This window comes from Megascapheus bottae, chromosome 23 (assembly GCF_031878675.1).
Source record: "Megascapheus bottae isolate mThoBot1 chromosome 23, mThoBot2.hap1, whole genome shotgun sequence".
In the NCBI taxonomy this organism is placed as follows: Eukaryota; Metazoa; Chordata; class Mammalia; order Rodentia; family Geomyidae; genus Megascapheus; species Megascapheus bottae.
The window spans coordinates 31,158,878-31,176,272 of record NC_143531.1 but is presented as its reverse complement, the minus strand read 5'-3'; the positions used below and the strand labels follow the sequence as shown (position 1 = coordinate 31,176,272).

General features: G+C 38.7%; 2 protein-coding genes across 2 annotated transcripts in view; both read left to right on the top strand.

The window, feature by feature from the left end:
- LOC150047521 (la-related protein 1B-like) overlaps window positions 1-5,539 on the top strand; it is a 48,511-nt gene extending 42,972 nt beyond the window's left edge. Inside the window, exon 12 of the transcript XR_016539449.1 lies at window positions 5,454-5,539. The gene's annotated coding sequence lies outside the window, so the exon portion shown is untranslated. The remainder of the gene's footprint in view (window positions 1-5,453) is intronic.
- LOC150047520 (la-related protein 1B-like) lies at window positions 5,480-17,163 on the top strand. Its single transcript, XM_090356960.1, has 6 exons — window positions 5,480-5,560; window positions 7,398-7,558; window positions 7,944-8,088; window positions 12,977-13,086; window positions 13,814-13,941; window positions 16,236-17,163. The coding sequence occupies exons 1-6, from the start codon at window positions 5,520-5,522 to the stop codon at window positions 16,407-16,409; spliced, it is 759 nt and encodes a 252-aa protein (XP_090213086.1). The 5' UTR covers window positions 5,480-5,519; the 3' UTR covers window positions 16,410-17,163.
- The last annotated feature ends 232 nt before the right edge of the window (window positions 17,164-17,395 follow it).

The following is a 17,395-nucleotide window of genomic DNA, read 5'->3' as shown; positions in this document are numbered from 1 at the left end:
ACAGTTTCTGATGAAGTTAAACCAAACCAGTGAATTTCCCAAATAAGTTGAGACTTATAGCTAGATTTTGGTTCAAACATAAAGACAGGCATGTTAGATGGATAGAATAGTATTCCCATAAATATCCATATATATTTATATGCTAGTGTGTTTTTTTTTTAAAGAGAATATACTGTGACAAATTTGAGAGCCTCTTTAAATTGTGCTAGGCAAACTAGAATTGGACATTTACTTTATACCATATTTTAAAAGTGTTCTTGGCTAGTCATGCACTGGTAGCTACTCAGAAGGTTGAAAATCCAAAGATTGAAATTCAAAGCCAGCTCAGACCGGAGTGTCAACGATATTTTTGTCTCCAATTAATCACCAAAAAAGCATGAAGTTGAGCTGTGGCTCTAGAAGAAGCTGGGGCACAGGCTCTGAGTTCAAGTCATTTCTGATAGGAATTTACCTTCAATTGGGTACCAAAGGGCGCCTGATATGGAGTGTAGCTCCAATGGTAGGAGCTCAAGGACATTGCCCCTATCCTGAGCTCAAGTCCTAGGATCTAGCGACATTGGTGTGTGCCAGTAATCTAAGTACTCATGTGGCCAAAGCTGGAGGATTGCAGAAAATATCTGAGAAAAATAGTTGACAAAATTTTCATCTCCAAAAAGATGGGACAGAGGCATTGCTCAAGTGGTAGAGCTGGGCCAGTACAGTGCCCTGAGTTCAAAATATGGTACCATAGCAAAAAAAAGTAATTGGAACTAGAATGAAGATTTAAATGTAATACACTATAGAACACAATAGAAAAATACCTTAAGATGAAGGCCTCTTGCCATTGGATTGATCAGTGGTTAACTGGCTAGCATATCAAAACTATATTATAAAAGTTATCTTATTAGTGTTGGGAATGTGGCTTAATGGTAGAGTGCTTGCCTATTAGGTATGAAGCCCTGGGTTTATTTCTTCAGTATAAGTAAACAGAAAAGGCTGGAAGTTGTGCTGTTGCTCAAGTGGTAGAGTTCTAGCCTTGTACAAAAAGAGTTCAAAGACAGTGTCCAGGCCCTGAGTTCAAGCCACAGGACAGGCCAAAAAATAAATAAAAATGAAAAATACATATTTGTTCCAACCAGCAATCACATATCACCTTGTAGGTTAGATTTTAATGTTCTTTCATTTAGAAGAGTTCTATTGCCCTGTTTTCAATTTTTTATTTTTAATATTTATGAAGATCCCAAACCAGCAGTGGGATTTACCTGAATTTTGCACCAATAGTTTCAGGTTAATATCTTTTATAGGAACATTACATATGGAATGTGCCTCTTCAGAGTACCTCAAAAGGTACACAAATGGTTTATATGGTGAGAACTGATGATTTGATCTTTTGGTTATGATGATGTCTACTAGATTTCTTTTTTTTAAAAATTTTTTATTTTTTTTGCCAGTCCTAGGCCTTGAACTCGGGGCTTGACCACTGTCCTTGGGCTTTCTCAAGGCTAGAGCTCCACCACTTGAGCCTCAGCAGCATCATTTCTGGCTTTTTCTATGTATATGTGGTACCGAGGAATCGAACCCGGGTCTTCGTGCATGCCAGGCAAGCAGTCTACCACAAACTCCCGGTCCACCTTTTTTTTTTTTTTTGGTCGATTTTAGGACCTAATTCTGGGCCCAGGTGTTTTCCCTGAGCTCCTCAGACTGTTCTACCCCTTGAACCACAGCTCCACTGGAGATAAGAGTCTCATAGACTTTAATGCCAGGGGTGGCTTTGAACAGTGATCTTCAGTTCTCAGCCTCTTGAATAGCTAGGATTGTAGGCGTGAGCCTCCACACCTGGCTGTATTCAAGTTTTCTAAGCTATGTTTTGGCTCCATCAGTTACTGCACTTAACTGTAAAATCATAATCGTTATGTTATTCCATATTAACTAGCATTATTCTCTAAAAAACTTTGCATTTTATATAAATATATAAACTAATGCCTTTATGGATGCTAGAATTCTCTAGTGGGAAAAAGAATTTTAGGTAGTCCCTCTCATTTTCTAATCTCTTTGTAAATTAACATTAAAAAAGGAAGGTTAGCAGGGGTGAGGTCAGACCTGGACTCAAACACAAAAGCTCAAAGATCCTAAGACTGGTGCATGTATGCGCACACACATACACATACACATACGCACCATCCCCACACCACCCTCCCCCACATACACATACCACCCTCCCCCCACACCACCACGACCACCACCCCACACCACACATACACACACATCACCTTTCCCCCCACATACACACATACCACCCTCACACACATACACACACCACCACCACTCTCCCCCACACCACCCCCCCACACACCCTACCACCCCACACCACACACACACACACCCCACCACCCGCACACCACACCACACACACATACACATACATCATTACCCCCACACCACAGACACATACACACACACACACACACCACCCCCACCACACACACACACATACACACACACACACACACACACACACACACACACACACACACACACACACGCACCTATATAATTTTCCTTTCTCCCCTAAATGACTTTGGAACCTTTCAATCTTAAAAGAGGATTGGAAGAGTTGACATTCATATCTTATATTGGAAAAAAGAAGAACCAAAATGTTTTCTTGCATAATTTAACTGGTAACTTTCAGTTGACAGGCTGCCATAGTCTGAACTTAGAAGATGACATCAGGTTATTTTTTAACTACAAGAGAAGTCAGTGAGATATTAGTGAAAATTATCCAGTATAAATAAAGTGTTTCCTGTAATGGATAGTTAATAGTGTTATTTAAAAAGACTCATAAACCTCTAAGGAATTACAAAGTCTATATATCCTGCCATCCACAAATAAAATATTAAGTTGACAGCTACTATTAGGATGGCAACCTGTATCTAGTTGTTGTCTATTTTAGATGTGATGGTTAGAGTAGTTGTATATCTAATATAGATGTTTATTTATTTATTTGTAGGTCCTGGAACTTGAACTCTGGGCCTGGGCATTGTAACTGAGCTTTTCAGCTCAACGCTATGACCCTACCCCTTGAACCACAGCTCCGCTTTTGGTTTTCTGGTGATTAATTGGAGATAAGAGTCTCAGGTCCATTTGTGCCCAGGATGGTTTTGAACCAGGATCCTCAGATCTCAACCTCCTGAGTAGCTAGGTTTATAGGCCTGAGCCACAGCACCTGGCTTAGATGGTACTTTTTATTTCTCTGAACATATTAATAATTCTCTGTATTTGAACACTTGGTAAGATATATGGATGCTGTGTGAAAGAGCCATCACCCCACGCAAATTGTTATCTTTTTAAAGACACAGAATGATTTACTGCATGTCAGAGGGTTTCACTACCTAATTCCCTCATTGCATGTTTGAAGTTTTTGTAACTCACTCTTTTAAACCCTCTTCAAGAGAGACTATGAAAATGTTAGTAGCACTGGGTGTGGTGGCTCATGCCTGTAATCCTAGCTACTTAGGAGGCTAAAGATCTAAGGATCAAAATTCAAAGCCAGTCTGGCCTGGGTACCAAAAAGTGTCCAAGCCCCACGACCAACAACAACAACAAAAATTTGTGGGTACCAGTGGCTCATATCCTGTAATCCAACCTATTCAGGAAGTCTAGATCTGAGGATCAAGGACAGGCCTCAGGACTAGTGAAAAAGAAAAGAAAGACAAAGATAACAGCCATTTCTTTTAACAGACAGATAGCATCATACTATTAATATCTAAATATCTGCGTTCTTTAAAATATCTAGAGTCTAGATTTCCTTATCTTTTTTTTTTCAATTTCCTCAAGTCTCTAGATTCAATTTTTGCGAGATATTGATAGTTACTTTTTTTTTTTTTTTGGTGGGTCATGGGGTTTGAACTCAGCCTGGGCACTGTCCCTGAGCTCTTCAGCACAAGGCTAGCATCCGACCCTTGAGCCAAGCCCCACTTCCCATTTTCTAGAGATTAATTGGAGATAAGAGTCTCACGTTCTTTTGTGCTCTGGCTAGCTTTGAACCTTGATCCTCAGATTTCAGCCTCCTGAGTAGCTAGGATTACAGGTGTGAACCACTGTACCCAGTTGATAGTTACTTTTTAGTCAATTGATTTTTACTATTTTTCCCCTACAGATTGTTTCCCACAATATGTTGAAGAAACTGGGTAGTTTGTCTTACATAGTCTGGATCCTTCAGACTTCAGCCTCATGCTTTCATTTAACCTGACATAAGAGTTGATTAATTTGTAACTCAATGGTATTTATTTTGAGGTGGGGTCTTACTGTGTTATCTAGGCTGGTTTTGAACCTGTAAACTTCAATTTGGGGGCTGGTTTTAAAGTTTTTTTTATTTTGTTGTGTTGGTTGTAGGGCTTGAACTCAGTGCCTGGGCATTGCTTTTGTGAGCACTTAAGCACTTTTTGTGCTCTAGGCTAGCCACTTCCAGGGTTTTTTGTTTTATTTTGTTTTTGTCCTCATTTTGCCAGTGCTGGGCCAGGGCACTGTCCTTGAGCTTATTCAAGACTAACACTCTACTACTTGAGCCACAAAATACTACTTGAGCCACAACACCACTTTTCTTTGAGTGTGTATGTGTGTGTGTATATGTGTGTGTGTGTGTGTGTGTGTGTGTGTGTGTGTGTGTGTGTGTGTGCGCGCGCGCGCGCGCACGCGCGTGCGTGCACAAGTGTCTTTAAAACGTGTTTATCAAAGAAACCAAAAATACTGATTAACAGGTTTCCCTCACCGACCTCAGCTAGTCTTGTCAATTTTCAGAAGGTTCTGTAAGAAATTATACATAAATACACACATTTAGTTGGATATCATGCAAATTCTAAAAACTACATACACATATTAAACAAGTTGCTACAGTACACTTAAAGGGTCAATGTTAATCACAGTTCCTTTTTAAAAACTTCTATCTTGATCACTGATACCTTAAATTGTAACTAAATGACCAATCAACTTTTGGTAAACAAGGAGTAAAACCCAGGGCTTCCTGCATGATAGGCAAGCAGTCTACCAATAGGCCAAACTAAGTGCTAATTGAAGATAGAGTCTCACTGGGCCTTTTCTGCTGAGGCTGGCTTCAAGCCATGATCCTCGGATCTCAGCCTCCTGTGTAGCTAGGATTACAGGGTCCGATTCCTCGGTTCCACATACATAGAAAAAAGCTGGAAGTGGTGCTGTGGCTCAAGTGATAGAGCTCTAGCCTTGAGAAAGCCCAAGGACAGTGCTCAGGCCCTGAGCTCAAGCCCAGGACTGCCCCCCCCCCCAAAAAAAGGGTGTCAAGGTACAAAGAGCCTTGTTTGTTAAGTTTTGTAACATGTGAGATGCTTGAGTTTTGTGACTTCATATGATTTCATAATGTGTCATCCTTAGAGGCAGAGGGTTTTACTTTTGAAGTTCACACTACCAAAAGTAATTGCAATGTCTGACTTTGTTGCCTTTAGTGTCCACAAAAAAGAAAAACAAGGCACAGTACAGACTCCTCTCTAGAGTGCCATGTTGGTTGGGTGATGGATTCCAGAGATCACGAACCACGAGCATCCTCTGTCAGGTACCCTATTTGCTTCTTTGTTTGTTAAAAATGGTGCTAATTTGATATTTGGAAATATTTAAAAAATCAGAGTCAGTAAATTACAAAACAATGAAAATAAAAAGAATCAAAAGAAGGGGGAAACTCAAGACACTTTTAAAATAAGTATATTAGGGGAATGGTTTAGTAGGACACCTTATTTTCCATTTAAATCAATTTTTTTACAAATATGAGTCTTTGAGACACAAATATAGGCCTTTGAGAGTTAACTTAGTGGCATTTAGTAGTTCTTGTAAATGTTTATTGAATTTACCTGCCAAGCAGTCTACCCAGACTATAGAAGGAATACAGAAATAAAACACATTATTTTGGATTTTTTCCTTGTAGGGGGAAATTGTTTAGGGTAACTGGTTATTAGCAGGAAATGTGTTTCTTCCTTAGCCTTAAGGCTGTCATTTACCTAAAAAAATACCACTGAACAGATCATTTTGAGTCTGAGGTGAAAGCAGTATGATGTTCTTCCAAAAGGACCAGGAACTGGTGGCTCACACCAGCTACTCAGAAGGCTGAGATCTAAGGATCTTAGTTCAAAGCCAACCCAGGAAGGATAGCACAACTTTTGGTTTTCTGGTAGTTAATTGGCTTTGAGTCTCTCATGGCTTTAAGAGCCTCTCAGCCATTCCTGTTTAGGCAAGCTTCAAACTGTGATCCTTTGATCTCAGCCTCCTGAGTAGCTAGGATTACAGGTGTGAGCCACAGGCTCTTTTTTTTTTTTTTTTTTTTGCCAGTCCTGGGCTTGAGCTCAGGGCCTGAGCACTGTCCTTGGACTTTCTCAAGGCTAGAGCTCTACCACTTGAGCCTCAGCACCACTTCCGGCTTTTTGGTATGTATGTGGGGTACCGAGGAATTGAACCGGGGTCTTCATGCATGCTAGGCAAGCACTGTAACCACTAGGCCAAACTCCTGGCCCCCGCCACAGGCTCTTGAACAACAAAAACATCTTACATAGGGGCTGGGGGTGTGACCTAGTGGTGAAGTGCACGAAGACCCTCGTTCCATTTCTATGTACTGTGTACATAGAAAAAGCTAGAAGTGGTGGTGTGGCTCAAGTGATAGAGCTCTAGCCTTAAGAAAGCCCAAGGATAGTGCTTAGCCCCTGAGCTCAAGTCAGGGACTGGCAAAAACAACAACAACAAAATTTTACATTGAAGTTGGCATTATTTTCTTTTTTTGGGACATAGCAGTGAAAATACATCAGTAGTAAGAAAAGTTGGGTGCTGCTGCCTCAATTTATATCAGTAATTATAACATGATATGAATTGCTTTTGTGCCATCAGAACAGATTTCAACACGATAGAAAGGGCAAACAATATCTTACTGAAAGAAGAGGAAGGTCTAAATTTGTGTAATGGAAACAAAGATAGATCTGGGGTATATTCCAGAAGCTGAAGTGAATTAGAGAACTGCAAGTTTGCCTTTGAGAATGTTACCTTAGTTTTTAATGTTAGTTTCTGCCCCTATTTGTATGTATTCAGTGCTACATTAATTTTACTCAAAGTGAAAATGTCTTCAGTAGTATAATGACAATAAAAATATAATATTGACTATAACATTACTGGATAGGGAATGGTAATGAGCTAGTTATCTCCTCAATGTTTCAGTTTGAAAATTTATGAATTTGTTCTCTATCAGCTTCTGAACTCATGTGTATTGGATGTGTAGTAGACCTGTATGTCATTAGTTGAGTATTAGGGACTATTTTCTCTTGTATCGCTCAAATAGTCATTACTAAGAAAAATAGTTTATACCCTTGTTTCCTGGTATTTCCAGCTGAAGGTTTTTTCCCCTTCTTAAACAGCAGTTCAAATGCTTCGCCTTCAGAAGGTGCACCACTAGTGGGAGGTTGTGAGTGTACTCCTCACTCATTCCCAAAGTTTCAGCATCCTTCCCATGAACTTTTGAAGGAAAATGGCTTTACCCAACATGTGTATCATAAATATCGTCGAAGATGTCTAAGTGGTAAGATGCTTGTGCTTTACCTAGATATATTTAAAAATAAGATATTTAAAAAATTCTAATTATTTCATGGAGTATCTTAATAAGATATTCTTTAATTTTTATAAGTAAATAATGACCTGGATTAAATTTATTTTTGTGTGTATCCATTTGTTATAGCTTAGACACATTAGGAAATAAAATTCAGTATATATTTTCGTTACTTAAATTTTTCTAATTTGGGCAAATGTATCAAAAAAATAGGTTAATATTTGTCCTTTGTTTTGAGAAATAACAATTATATTTTGAGGAATAATATGTTTTAGCCTTGTTCATTTTAGGGCCAGTTATCTTGGTTTTTAAAGGTAATTTAATCTTGAAGTGTTTTGTTATTGGTATTTTTTTCCAGAGAGAAAGCGCTTGGGAATCGGACACTCCCAAGAAATGAATACCCTCTTTCGTTTCTGGTCCTTTTTCCTCAGAGATCACTTCAATAAAAAAATGTATGAGGAATTTAGACAACTTGCTTGGGAAGATGCAAAAGAAAATTATAGGTAAAATATCTTCTAGTTAGTTTAACTTGGCAAGCTAAAAAATAGTAATTTAATGGGCCGGGAGTTTAGTCTAGTGGTAGAGTGCATGCCTAGCGTGCATGAAAACCAGGGTTTGATTCTTTGGTACTGCATACATAGAAAAGCCGTAAGTGGTGCTGTGGCTCAAGTGGTAGAGTACTAGCCTTGAGTAAAGCCCAAGGACAGTGCCCAGGCCCTCAGTTCAGTCCCCAGGACTGGCAATAATAATAATAATAATAATAATAATAATAATAATAATAATTATTTAAGAAACAAGTACTGAGGTAACCTGACTGAAAGTCATGCAGCATAATGGAAGTGTGAGTCCTGTGCCTATTTTCTGTTGCTGTATTGATAAACTTGGAAGATTAAAACAAACATATATTAAATTGTAGCTTCTAAGGATCAAGACTCCAGGATCCTGCTCTCCAGGGGATTCTGGTCCAAGGTCTTCCAATAGGTTCAATCAGTGTTTTTGATGGAGTTGCTGTCAGTAAAGACTTAAATTGAGCTAGAGGATCTCCTGAGGCTCCATCATGTGATTTTTTTTTAGGCAGAAGTTGTTGGTTCGTGATCACAGCAACCTCTCAAAGGATATTTTACAACATAGCTTCATTCAGAGTGAGTGATGTAAGAGGAGATAGCTTTGAGGTCTGTATCAGGTAAAACCTACATCTGGAAGTGGCACATTGTTACTTCCCTACCATTTTGCAGTACACATGCAGACCAGCCCCATACTATAAAGTTCATAAATAATTGATGGCAGGATTGGTAGAAACCTTTGGAGACTGGCACAAGGACCGAATAAAATTATATGAATTTTCTCTCCTATAATCTTGACATCAGGGATAGGGAGGGGAAACTAGCCAGAGAAACTCTTTCCATGGCATTAGAAGGAGGAAGGGACAGTTGGGGTCTCCTCATTCACTCCCCCTCCAAACTCCTCAGCTCTTTTCATTTCTCCCAATTCAGTATTTGCTCCTCAATCTCCTTTGAACCCCTTGGAGAATTTTTTTTCTTTTTTATTGTAATTAATAAAAGGGTTACATGATATTTGCCAGATAGAAGGTGCATTAATTCACATACATTGATACCCTTTCACATGTCTTGGTACCCATTACCCTCCCCCCAACCCACCACCCAACCCCCCCCCCCCCCCCGTCTTGGTTTTCCCCCCTTCCCTATCAAATTTCAAATAACCAAATACAAATATATCCAAATATCAGGTAACAAAGTGAGATACTGTAACAATATGAGATAACCAAGGGACAGCAAAGGAGATGAGAGATAACATAGTACATTGAGGACAACAATCATTTGTTACCTTGGAGAATTTTTGGTGTTGATTTTGGCTATTTTGAGAATAAATAGCAATTCTCGCAGGGAAAATATTTTTTCCCTCCCATGCTTCACTGTTATAGATGTCATTTACATGTGTCTAAGTATCCCCAAATTTATACATGCTCAAAGCCAAAACATGTTGTAAGATTTTCTTCAAGATGATAAAAAACAAAGCTTTTCCTAAGTCCCTTGACCTCTCTGTCGAACCTCATTTCCCCTACTGGTCCTCTAGTACTCATAAGTAGCACTACATGTTCTCAGTGACCTGAGTTCTTTGTACTTTGAATATATACACCTTGCCTCTCTTCCACATCTCTTCATCTGCCTGCTTTGCTAACTCATGGTGTTTGTGTCTGTCCTTCATGGAGCTTGTCTCCTTCAACAGTATTCAGGGAGGTCTGAAAAATGCCTGTAGGGTTGAGAGTGACCAGACCAAGAGGCGAAGTGGGCTCATGTGGGCTCTTTATTCATGGAAAAAAGGGAAAGGAAGAGAAGTTGAAAGAAGGAAGAAAAGATAAATTTTCACTGGAAGAAAATTTACCTAACGTTATCCGTCATCCAATTCAAATAAATTATTGTTAATCAGATGTTGTGACCTTTGCAAGGGATAAAGTGCTATAAATAACTTTTATGATAAAACATATTTTTCCAGACATGTGAAAACAAAACCTATTTAATTTTTGTCTGAAATTTCTATTTAGCTTGGGAATAGCAGTTACATGACAGATGTACTTCTGTTTCTGTGACTTCTGTCCAGTACTGGTTTATAATCAATCCCAGTACTGTTTTATGCTTTTCTTACCACACTTTTCAGATTTATACCATCTTATCTTGGCTTTAATATTGACTTGCAGTTTACCCAAATTGGCACAAAAGGTAATTCTTAATCTCAGTGTTCTTATTGTCATGGTGATCTATTTCCCTTTAGTAGGGTGCAAAACCAATTTAATAACTTTTACTTGCCTTTAGAACTGTTGTATAAAGTGTCAGACTTCAGAAGTCAGCCTTACGATTTATACCTTCTTGCAAGTTTAAGAACTGATTTGTAAGACCTGTATATTTTATGTGCACACATATATGAGTGCATGTACTGACTTGATTCCAAGGTAAAACTGTTGTGTGTATGCCGGTCCTGGGTCTTGAAATCAGGGCCTGGGCAGTGTCTGAGCTTTTTTGCTCAAGACTAGTTAGTGCTCTATCACTTAACCCACTCTATCACTTAACTCCTCCACTGCAGGCTTTAAACTGCAATCCTCAGATCTCAGCCTCCTGAGTAGCTAGGATTACAGGCGTGAGCCAGGTCGCCTGGCGGTAGATATCTTCATGGAGTTACTGTGAAGATTAAACAAAATATGTGAAGGACTTAACACTAATATTTACAGTAAGTTCTTAATAAATAATTGTTATTAAAGAAAAATCAGTGCTAGCCATGCAATGAAAACCCCAGTAAGATGAATTCTAGAAGAACAGCATTCACATTTTCTGTATTTCTTTCTTTTTGAGGGGGTTGGGGTGGGAGCTCTGTCCTTCTGGGCGTTGGTCTTCCTGCCTGGCAGTTGCATGCAGCTCAGCTCCTCACACTTCCCCTCCTTCCTCTTGATGTCCCTGCACACCCTGAGCAGCTCCTGGGCCCACTGCTCTGGGATCACGTCCCGCACACATGGACGTGCTTGGTGAGGCATCTGGCTTACTCATGCTCTTTGTCACTTTGTGGAGGCTGCCCAGAGCCATGGCTGCTGCGGCTGAGGGCCATGTTTACTGTATTTCTTCAGTGTGCCAGCTCTGGTCCAAGAGTTCTACAAATTCTTTCCTCGAAAAGAAATATTATTATCTGTATTTTAAATATAGTAATATATTATTTGATTATAAGCCTCTAGGACTCAAATTTTCTTTTTGATTCTAAGGATTTTTTTCCCCAATCAAAGCTGGTACTCTACAACTTGAGGCATAGCTCCACTTCCCAAATTTCAGTGTCTTCATGGTGCATGATGACTTACTAGTCATTTGCCTCTACTCTTTCCTCAAGCAATTACGTTGCATATTTTAGTCTTGTTATTAATGGAATTTTCTAGGTCTTTGAAATATTCTGCTAAAATATGAGTAAAAATCCAAACGTAGCCTAATATTGAATAAACTCACAGGAGAATCATTAACTCACATTCTAATATAATCAGTGTAAGATAAGACATAAAAAGAATGTCAAGGCACATTTGTTGCTGTATTTAAGTCCTTCATTGCGTTAATTCTTTTTTGTTTGTTTGTTTGCCAGTCGTTGGGTTTGAACTCAGGGCCTGGGCACTGTCCCTGAGCTTTTTTTGCTCAAGGCTCACACTCTACCACTTGAGTCACAGCACCGTATTTGGCTTTTTCTATATGTATGTGGTACTGAGGAATCAAACCTGGGTCTTTGTGCATGCTAGGCACAAATACTACCATTAGGTCAAACTCCTGGCTCCCTGAGCCATCTTTTAATTGTGATATTTTTCATTTCAGTCACCTGTATAAGGTCTATTGCTGACATTTTAATGGCTTAGTTCCCTTTCATTGTCCTGTTCATCACGGTTACTTAAATGTTGAGTCCATGCTGTGCAGAACTTGTCCCGGGTTTTCTAAATAGCTAAAGGGAAAAGCAAGTAAATTTATTTTCTAATTTGTGATCATTTATCAGGGCATGTGCTAGTATCTGTACTTAACAACAAAAGCAGGGGCTGTCTCTTAGCACATTTTCACTAGGTTTTTACCTTTTTAAAAGCATCTGAGTAGCTGGACGCATGAGCTGGGGGTTCATGCCTGTAATCATAGCTACCCAGGAGGCTGAGATTTGAGAATTGTGGTTCAAGGCCAGTCTAGGCACTAAAGTCGGTGATACTCCTATCTCTAACTAACCACTAGAGAAACCGGAAGTGGGCCTGTGGCTCAAGGGATAGGGTGGTAGTCTTGAGCTAAAGAGCTCAGTGACTGCTCCCATGCCCAGGCCCAGAGTTCAAGCCCCAGAATCAGGGTTGGGGGTGGGGGGCGTGGGAAGGACCTGCCTAGATTACAAAGTACAAAAGATTAAGAGTGGCCTTATTTCTTTAGAATGAAGATTACATTCAAGAGTATTTTTATGCTATAGAAAAACACCCAGGCCCAGAGTTCAAACACCATGACCAACAGAGAAAGAGAGAGAGAGAGAGGGAGGGAGGGAGGGAGGGAGAGAATGAACACTGAACACGTGTGGTTATAAATTTTGTTTTAAGAAAAATCAAAACCATTTCCAATTTCAGCAGTGATACAGGGTGAGATATACTGTAGGTCTGAAGCTCTTAAAGCCTTCTCAGACCTTCACAGTACTAAGCCATCAAAAACAGTAGCAAAGTCATTCAAATGTTACTAATTAGTATTTCTCTTAAAAATCTACATTTGAAGCCTCATTTCTCATTTAGTTATTTGTGTTATGATGTTTATATTAATGCTACTATGATTGTTACTGATTATATTATGTAATGGCAAAAATATTTACTATAAACCTTCTGTTTCCTTTTCATAGGTATGGGTTAGAATGTCTGTTCAGGTTTTATAGTTATGGACTGGAAAAAAAATTCAGACAAGAAATTTTTAAGGATTTCCAAGAAGAAACAAAAAAAGACTATGAATCTGGTAAAAACAAATATTTAGAAACTATAAATTTGAATCTTTCCACAAATAAGGAATTTATAGTTTATGCTTTGGAAATAAATCATTTAAAATGCTCTATTATGGTTCAAGGGTAAAGGATGGAGCCCTTTAATAGTGTTCAGAAGGCTTTTTCTGTTAGGTATTAGAAACTAATGCTTTTAAGTATTTCCTTTGTGGATTCGCTAACATGCTCTTACATGAGGATTTTATGTAATATCAGTGGGTAAGCTTGGACAGGCACAGTGTTGAAAAGTTCAGGGTCTAGGCCAGATCCCTAGATCAAAGTTCTATTTCCAGTACATAGTAACTTTATGATCTTGGGTAAGTTACTTCATCTTGCAAGCCATTTTTATCAGCCTGTTACATATTTATGGTTCAAATTAATATATGTGTGTGTATCATATATACTAAGGCAGTTAAATATTTGCTACGTGCACTCAGTAAGTGTTAGCTACCATTGTTGTTAGTTCATTGCATGTTTTACTTTTAAAATCTAAAAAAATATATATAGAGAAGAGAAATAATATATTACTAGTTGAATCATATGTTTAATATGGGTCTTTTGTGGGTTTTATTTTTGTTTTGTTGAAACAGGATCTTGCTTTAGCCTTCCAAGTATTAGATTTACTAGGATTACAGTTACCACTATGCCTAGCCAGTTTTAAAGAATTCCATGTGTCTTACAATGCATATTCTTCTTTGTTATTAGGTCAGCTGTATGGACTAGAAAAATTTTGGGCCTATCTGAAATATTCTCAATCTAAAACGCAGTCTGTTGACCCACAACTTCAAGAATACCTCTGTAGGTTTAAGAAATTAGAAGACTTTCGAGTTGATGTGAGTTTTAAGTTCTTTTCTTCATTATTTTTTTAAATCAATTTTATTGTTATTCTAAAAGTAATGTATGGAGGGGTTACAGTTGTATAAGTTGGATAATGAGAACATTTCTTTTTGATCAATGTCTCCCCTTCCCTTGCTCTCTGTTTCCCTCATGTCCCCATCTACAAGTTCATTTTTCACATAGTGATGCATTCTCTGTTCTTTTTATTACTGACATATTTCTGCATCTTACTAAGGATTTTCTTAGCTTCAAGTTCATAAGTTCTTAATTTTCAATTTTGAACATTTAATTTTTCAATTTGAAAATTAAACTTTGCCACAGGCATAAAATGCTTGGAAGACCACCATATATTTTCCACTAACATTTCCTAAATATGAGCATCTTATGTAAATACAGTACACTTGTAAGCTCACTTTAATTTTGATATGGTCTGCAGTGAAGCATTTTATGGATTTGGCAAGCTATTTCTGGATGTGCTTATTTCACAGTAGTGAAAATGTTTTATTGTGTGTGTGTGTGTGTGTGTGTGTGTGTGTGTGTGCGCGCGTGTGCGCGCGCGCGCCTGTTTGCGCCTATCCTGGCATTTGAACTCATAACTTGGGTGGTAGTGTCCCTGAGCTTTTATTGCTTAAGGCTAGGGCTCTACTACTTGTGCCATCAAAGCTCCACTTCCAAATTTTTGGTGGTTAATTAGGGATAAGAGTTTTACAGGCTGGTAGTGTGGCTTAGTGGTAGAGTACTTTCCTAGCTTGCATGAAGCCCTGGGTTTGATTCCTCAGTACCCCATACACAGAAAAGGCCAGAAGTGGTGCTGAGGCTCAAGTAGTAGAGCCTCTAGCCTTGTGCAAAAGAAGCTCAGGGGCAGTGCCCAGGCCCTGAGTTTAAGCCCCAGGACTGGGGGTTTTAAAAAAAAAGAAAAAGGATAGTATCATAATTAAATATATTTTTGTTTTAAAAAAGAAAAGTCTCACAAATTTTCCTTCCTGGACTGGCTTCAAACTGTGATTTTTAAGTCACAGCTTCTTTAGTAGCTAGGCACCTAGTGATACTTAAAAAAAAAACAGGTTTTGTTTCTTGTACTAAGCATTAAAACCAGTGTTCTGTGCATGTTAGGCAAATGCTCTACACTGAGCTATGTCTCCAGCCCCCAAGTTTTTTATCTTTTTTTTACTTATATAATTTTTGTACCATGTTTGTTTGAATTTATAGTTTATTCATAATAAAATGAAGCAAAGGGCTAGAGGTAACAGCTCAGTGGTTAAAATGCTTACCTACCATTTGCAAGGCCCCAAGTTAGATGTCCAAAACCACATAAAGTATATAATTATATTGTTATGGGCAGACAGGAAAGAAGACTTTAATCAGATTGATTTCACAAGAAAAAGAAAGGCTTTAACAAAGAAAATGGGATGAATATAAGGAGGTTAGGACAAAGGAGAAAAGAAAACTAGTACAGAAATGAAGAAAGTATAAGAACTGCGGCTCGGAGTTTGCCCTAGTGGTAGAGTGCTTGCCTAGAATGCATGAAGACCCGGCTTCCATTCTTCAGTACCACATACATAGAAAAAAGAAGCTGGAAGTGGTGCTGTGGCTCAAATGGTAGAGAAATGGTTGAGAAAGCCCAAGGGGACAGTGCTCAGGCCTTGAGCTCAATCCCCAGGACTGGAAAAAAGAGAAAAAAAAAACAAAACAAAACTATAAGGTCCATTCCTGCTTTGGGTTGTGTGGGGTTTTTTTGTTTTGGTTTGGAGTTTTTTTTTTTTTTTTTTTTTTTTGCCAGTCCTGGGGTTTGTACTCAGGGCATTGTCCCTGAGCTTTTGCTCAAAGATAGTACACAGCTCCACTTCCAGCTTTTTCTGTGTATGTGGAACCAAGGACCAGGGCTTTGAGCATGCTAGGCAACTCTACCCCTAGGCCACACTCCTGGATTGTGATTTTTGGTCTTTTGGTTCTGTGTAAATGGACTTGATGGCTCAGGAATGGAGTCAGTGGAAATTCCTATGTTTGGAATTAAGCTATTTTTCTTATTCCCTGTTCTGTAGTTCAAGACCCAAAACATGAGCTTTATGAGTATCCATTGAGTGAAAAGGTGAGCATATACTATTAGGCCTCTGATTTAGTTAGGGAGGAAATTTAAGTTTAATACTTTTAAGTGCTGTAGGGAGTCCTTGTATTGATAAAGTCTACTGAAGCACCGAAATAATTTTCTCCCTACTGGAAAAGTCTGGCCTTAGATTCTGAAGGACAAGACAGTAAAATTGTAAACTACGCTGCCTTTCATAATTTGCAGCACCCTATTGGTGAGGAATTTGGAAGAAAAAGACATTCATCTACTTCTGGTGAGGAGCGTAATCGTCATAGATTTCCATCTAATTCCTCTACAAAGCCACCAAATGGTGCTAAGCCTACATCTGCCAGTGAGCTTCACATCGCAGTAAACTCTCCCAGAAGGAATACTTCGTAAGACCCCGCAACAGTTTACACCTGACTAATGCTGCCTCAGTCTCAACAAGTCCTGAGAAATAGACTGTTATGAAAGTTGTGTGCCCTTGAAATCAACATTTACATCAGTATTGACGTTGGGAAATCTTCTGATGTTTAATTGTGATAACAGATAAAACAAAAAGGCAGAAAAGCAGTAGCATTTCTTCTAGCAAGGTAAATTTCACAAGCACTTTTTCTGATTTCATAAACAAGCATAGTTTGTGTTCTCCCCACCCCAGTGATGCACTTTGACCTCACTGCTGTTTCTTTAATGCTGTGTTCACAAGAAGAATTTAAAAGAAATATGAGGAATGCCTGACATTTCAGCTCATACTTCTTAAAGAGGACCTATATATAGTAAGTTCTATTCACCTCTTCCATAGAGCCCTTAAAGAAGCAAATGACTGTACTGTCACTTCGTATTTGGACGTGGAAAATGGAAAGGAAGATGATGTGTTTATTTATTTATTTATTTATTTTTGCCAGTTGTGGGGCTTGAACTCAGCACTGTCCTTGGACTTTTCTCAAGGCTAGAGCTCTACCCTTGAGCCACAGCACCACTTTCAGCTTTTTTCTATGTATGTGGTACCGAGGAATCGAACCCAGGTCTTCGTGCATGCTAGGCAAGTACTCTACCACTAAGCCAAACTCCCATCCCTATTTTTTTAATTCACAAAACAAGTATGATATATTTATTCTAGGTATATAAAGAAAGCAGCTTTTTTTGTTTTTTTTTTTTTTGCCAGATATAGGTCATGAGCTTAGAGCCTGAGCACTGTCCTTGGGTTTCTCAAGGCTAGAGCTCTACCCTTTGAGCCACAGCACCATTTCTGGCTTTTTCTATGTGTATGGTACCGAGGAATCAAATCTGGGTTTTTTGCATGCTAGGCAAGCACTCTACCACTAGGCCAAACTCCTGGCCCCAAGAAGCTTTTAAAAAGAATAGAAATAATAGAGTTGCAAAAA

Coding starts and splice junctions, on each gene's coding strand:
- LOC150047520 (XM_090356960.1), top strand. CDS start 5,520: ATGGATTCCAGAGATCACGAACCACGAGCATCCTCTGTCAG. Junction 5,561..7,397: donor CCACGAGCATCCTCTGTCAG/GTACCCTATTTG, acceptor CTTCTTAAACAG/CAGTTCAAATGCTTCGCCTT. Junction 8,089..12,976: donor GATGCAAAAGAAAATTATAG/GTAAAATATCTT, acceptor TCCTTTTCATAG/GTATGGGTTAGAATGTCTGT.